Genomic DNA, 6,000 nt, shown 5'->3' on the forward strand with positions numbered 1-6,000 from the left:
ATAAATATAAAATACCATTTATGTCAGTCAAGGTGTTTAATCAGTAAAATCAAATACGTAAAAATAAATATAATAAATACTTTTAAGATACCTACACCGATAAATTCAAAACATTGCAGAAAATTTCAAGGAGATCTATATAAGTAGAGATATCAAGCTCATTAATTAGAAAACTCTGTGTTGCTAACAATTCTTCACAAAGTAACATTGACTCAGCACAATTCTAATCAAATCCTAGTAGGTTTTATTGTAGAAATTGACAAGCTGATTGTAAACTTTATGTGGAAATGCAAAAGACCTAGAATAGGCAAAACAAGAAAAACAATGAATGAACTGCACCGTTAGAACTCATGACTAACTCCAAAGTTACATTTATTCAGCGGTGTGGTACTGACACAATGTTGGAGGAATTCATCAAGAGGATGTGACTGTCAACTGACCCATGAGCTGGACCTGGATAATTGGAGGCTCCTCACCCCCAACCCGATCCTCAGAATGTACATTCTGTGCACCATTCCCACAGTGGGAGCCCTGAAATGTTCAAGGACATAGCCTTGAGAAAGCAATGTGTTATTGAGCCCATCTGGATGGTACACCTGACTGAACCCCATTAAAGCCTTTATATAAACTTTTAAGATTCTGGCAAGCAGGTGTGGAGATTTACTCGTTTTATGACTACCCAAGACAAGCCTCACATATGTTTCCATGCTTATTAAACCTGCCACCTACCAATGTGGAGAGGTCTGCCTCTTTCTTTGGTCTCTGCTTGCCCTCCATGTATGGAGGCCAGTGTCAGATTTTACCTGGTAAATTCCTGAGGTTGCAAACCAACATACAAGAAGAGACAAAATGACAGTGACAAAATTCAATAGGGAAAGATCTTTTCAATAAACTGGAGCAATTTATATACAAAAATAAATGAATAAATATTGAGCTTTATCATAAATTAATTTCAGCTAGATCATAGACCTAAGCATTAAACATAAAAGGAAAAGAAACATGTAGAAGAAAAATTATAAAAAAAAATTCATGACCTTGGAATAACCAAGGATGTAAAAAAATTAGCCCTGAAGTAATAATATTCACTTATAATTAACAAAAGGGAAGAATTTCTGTTCACTGAACAACACTTTTAAGAAGACCAAAAGACAAACAATCCACGAGGAATAAATATCTTTATTACACATATCTGACAAAGAATAAAGAACTCCTAGAAATTAGTAAGTAATGTAAAAAAGTATACTTGAACTCTCACAGTTCAATTTGCATTTAAGAAAATACAAATTAATATCATAATCAAATACCATAACATAAATACTACAGCTGCCACAATCAAATGCATCTCTAAGATTATCTATAGGAATTTTATTTATAACAGTCAAAATTTGGAAACAACTCCAATATCCATCAATAGGATAATAGGTTAAAAATTTTGTATTCTGATTTAATTGGCCTGTGATGTTACATTACTATCCAGACTTTAAAAAGCTCCCAAGTGATTCTAATGCCTTGCCAAGATTGAAAGGAGGGCTTTCATTGGCTCTTATATAGGTGCTATCAGCTGAGATGATATATGTCAGTGTACTTATCTGTCTTCTTAACTGTAGCATTCTAAAGATGACTTACCATTTCCATGATGAATTGCATTCTCTAAGTACACTAATTCCTAATTATTGGTGTAAAAGTATAATGGATGTAAAACTCCCAAAAAAATTCCTTTATAAAGGCCACTATTTGAGTTCATTTCTTATGTATCCTTAAATAATTTTTTCTTAAATCATGTTTTTTATATTTTTTCTCAGTAATGTCATTCTGCTCTTTGGCAGGTCTAGTAGACCTAGCTACTGGTTTTATTTGGTTTTCCTTTACTTTATTTAATTTGTTTTGTTCTATTTTTTCCAAATACCATTTCTTCAACCCTCCTAGGAAAAGAAACATCTTCCTTCAGGTATTCCAGTCACAATGATTGTAGTAGTGCCGTGACCCAGTTTTGCCAATCACATTGAGTTCATATCCAAGGGTATTATGACCAGTTCTGGTTTAAGAATATCAAGTACTTCGTATTTTTCAGCCCTTTCCTTAAGTCTCTAAGTGAAGCTCATAGTGAAAGTCCACTCTCTTCTCTGTTAGTGGAGACATAAGAAGTGTCCCCACTACCTATCCCTCCAGCTTGTGACCATTTACTCATCATGTAGGGGGCTTCATTCAGACCAGTGATTGAAGCAAAGAAGAAAGGTGAAGAGAGCAAGAGTTGGCGATGCTAACAATGACTTCTAGAATTTAAGGATGATGAAGCTCCCCAGGTTCCTGCAACTTCTATTTCCTATCTGTGAACCATTGCAATGTCTCACCTAAGAATGTTGTGTTGCTTAAGATATTGCAATTTAGTACCGTCTCTAGCATGGAGTGTTTATCTTACTAATACAGACCTTCTAATTTTCAGGATTTAGTGTGGATAAATAGTAGTGCTTATTAGAAGTGAGACTAAATTCAGTTAGATAACTTTTCATGAGGACCCAACTAGATCTTATCTACATCCATGAGATTACTCCACTTATTTTAAGATTGCTGAATATATTTGTGCTTGCTTTTATTTTAATTTCTTTTTTTTTTAAGATTTTTTATTTATTTATTTGACAGAGAGAGACACAGCGAGAGGGAACACAAGCAGGGGGAGTGGGTGAGGGAGAAGCAGGCTTCCTGCTGAGCAGGGAGCCCAATACGGGGCTTGATCCCAGGACCCCGGGATCATGACCTGAGCCGAAGGCAGATGCTTAACCACTGAGCCACCCAGGCGCCCCATCTTTTATTTTAATTTCTATCCAAGTAATTAATTTGTAGAAGTGAACTTTATATTAACAGGGATTTTCAGACATACTTTAATGGATTCTTTGGCTTTCTTATCATGTATTATATTCGTGTCTTCAAAATGTGCTAGGATTGCTATGCTCTTAACAAACAATAAACAATTCATATGTTCCAGGTACTTTGCTAGACACTGACGAAGATAGAAATTAAAATATTCTACTTCAATCACATACACATTGATGTAGGATGTAAACAGTTAAGAAATAATACTGCTGCTTAGGTATGTGACTGACAAAAAGAGAGTACTATACAAACTTGTAAGGAGCAGCTCACCCAATATGCATACTAAAGAAGGAGGTTTATTAAATATATTGCAGAGAACTTAAAATATAAATCGATTACATATTTGCTCATCTACTATGGTATTTACATTAATACATGTTTCACAGTACTTACATATAGGAGCATTTTTATGATTTATTTGAATTGCTGATGAAACATACACACAAACATACATATATCATCCCCAACACACAAACACACACACATACACACAAATATACACACACATGCACACAAAATAGATGTTTAGGGGATGTGATGCTGTGTGTGTGTGTGCGTGCGTGTGTGTGTGTGTGTGTGTGTGTGTGATTAATCTTTCAGTTCACTTTAGACAGAGCTGATTATGGCTGAGTTAGAGTTATGTTGTTTTTTCCCAAATGAACATACTAATTTTTTTTAGAATAATAAATTTAAAAAATTATTTAATCAAATAAAGATGGTACTTCTGTGTCTGTTGTTGAAATAATCATATAGCTGGTTGTGTGATGAGGTAAAAGAGAAAAAGGAGGTAGAAAATGCAGTGGTCAACATATTGTAACCCCAAGCCATGTAGGATGTTGCTGCTAAATGAAATCTGTAATTTGAAATTTGATGAGCCTGCTGAGATTATGAAATATATATTTTTGTCAACCTCTATTACTTCACTGTCCTTCTTGGACCCCTACATTTGTTCAAACATTGCCAAGTGAGGTGGGCACTCATCGCAGCTGAGGTTTCCCATCAACATTTTCTCTCACATAATTTCATGAGAATTAGATTTCTAATCTGCTAACTCTTCAGAGTATATAAAAGGATTCATCAGAGGGGGAACCAGAAGGAAGATATCAGCTATGATGATCCTAACAACTGGAGAAACATTTTTGGCAAAGTGGTGAATAATAGCCAAGGTGATGATAGGCACATAGAAGATCAGCACAACACAAATATGGGAGATGCAAGTGTTGAGGACCTTGAGGCGGCCCTTGTGTGAGGCAATGTCCAGAACAATGTTCAGGATCCGCGTGTAAGACACAGAAATGCACACCAAGTCTAACAAAGCTGTTAGAGCCACAAACAGTCTATAGATGACATTGACTCTGTCGTCAGAACAGGCCAGCTTCATGACATCCCGATGGAGGCAGTAGGAGTGGGATAGAAGGCTTTTCTTACAGAATTTCAGTCTCTTTAGAATAAAGGGGAAAGGGAGAACAAACATAATACATAATGCAGCAAACACGAGGCCAATTTTAATGACTCTGGCACTGGTCAGGATGGAGGTGTATCTGGGAGGACTGTAGATGGCTATCAAGGGATCGATGGACATGATGAAAAGTACCGATGACTCCACAGCTGAGAATCCATGAATGAAGAACTCCTGGGCAAAACAGGCATTGGGGAAATTCCAGTGGCATTGAACAAGAAGATTCTCAGCATGGTTGGAAGGGAAGAGATGGACAGTCCCAGGTCAGAAAAGGCCAGCACGGAGAGGAAATAATACATAGGCTCATGCAGAGAGGTCTCTGTTTTTATGAAAAAGAGGATGGTGCAGTTCCCCAAGATGGCAAGGAGGTACATGAGGCAAATGGAGATGGAGACCCAAATGTGAGCATGCTCCATGCCTGGGATCCCAGTGAGGAAGAAGGCAGAGGTTTCCACTTCTGAGCTGTTACAGAATGACGTTGCAGGAAAGTGAGATCAGGATGGGGGTCTCAGGAGAGCCTTCCTGCAATGGCAAAAACGAGTTTGCTTAAATGTGTATTTGTATAGCCATTTGTCCAGTCATTTGGGTCAATGGAAATCCTGTGATTCCACCTATTCTGCAATAATTCTTAGGATGAAAATAAAACATTTTGTAAAGTATGGACAGGAAAAATATCATAATATATGTAAGGATACAGGAACATGAAAATATACCCATTCCTCATATACTCATCAGTAGATGGATATAAATATTCAAAATGTTTTCCCTAGACTCAGCACATAAGAAGGGAACAGAAAATTTATCAGACTCTATCTCCTATAGCATATTTTGTTAGGATAGTGACACTCTATGATTTGGAAATTATATGCATTAACATAGGTTCAAATCAAGAACATCACATTCAGATACATGTGCAGTTATTTAATATTTAACCTTTAAGAAATTGTATTGTTTTCAAAAATGATGGTAGGACAATTACATATTGACATGCAAAAGAATGAATTTAGATCCCTACCTCATACTATATACAAATTATTTCAAAATATAAGACATATACAAGAGTTGTAACAGTAAAACCATTTGAAGAAAACAAAGGAGTAAATCTTTGTGAACTTGGGTTAGAAACGTTTTTGTATGGCACAAAAAGTATAAACAAAAAAATACATAAATTGGACTTAATCAAACTTTTTTCAAAGTTTGTGATTCATGGGCGCCTGGGTGGCTCAGTTGGTTAAGCGACTGCCTTCGGCTCAGGTCATGATCCTGGAGTCCCGGGATCAAGTCCCGCATGGGGCTCCCTGCTCAGCAGGGAGTCTGCTTCTCCCTCTGACCCTGCCCCTCTCATGCTCTCTCTCTATCTCGTTCTCTCTCTCAAATAAATAAAAAAAAAATCTTAAAAAGAAAAGTTTGTGATTCAAAGTACACCATCAAGAAAGTCAACAGACAACACACAGAATAAGAGAATATATTAGCAAATCCTATATCTGGACATGCATCCAGAATTTAGGAAGAATCTTTATAACTCAATAATGCAGATGTAAATGATCTTTCACATCATTCATCATTGTGAAAATGCAGTTCAAAACCACAACAAGATATCATTTCACACCTATAGGCTGGCTAAAATTTAAAAAATAATATGCGGTGGCGAAGATTTGGAGAAATTTTAC

The 6,000-nt window shown here is 36.4% G+C and overlaps 1 protein-coding gene across 1 annotated transcript; it reads right to left on the reverse strand.

Moving 5' to 3' along the window:
* Positions 1-3,910: 3,910 nt before the first annotated feature.
* On the reverse strand, positions 3,911-4,791 carry LOC118528788 (olfactory receptor 51A7-like). The gene is given in 2 exon segments (XM_036081415.2): positions 3,911-4,521; positions 4,524-4,791. Coding segments are annotated over 2 exon segments (834 nt in total). The 5' UTR covers positions 4,747-4,791.
* Between the last annotated feature and the right edge of the window lie 1,209 nt (positions 4,792-6,000).

The sequence above is a fragment of the Halichoerus grypus genome, chromosome 11, assembly GCF_964656455.1.
Source record: "Halichoerus grypus chromosome 11, mHalGry1.hap1.1, whole genome shotgun sequence".
NCBI classification, from domain to species: domain Eukaryota; kingdom Metazoa; phylum Chordata; class Mammalia; order Carnivora; family Phocidae; genus Halichoerus; species Halichoerus grypus.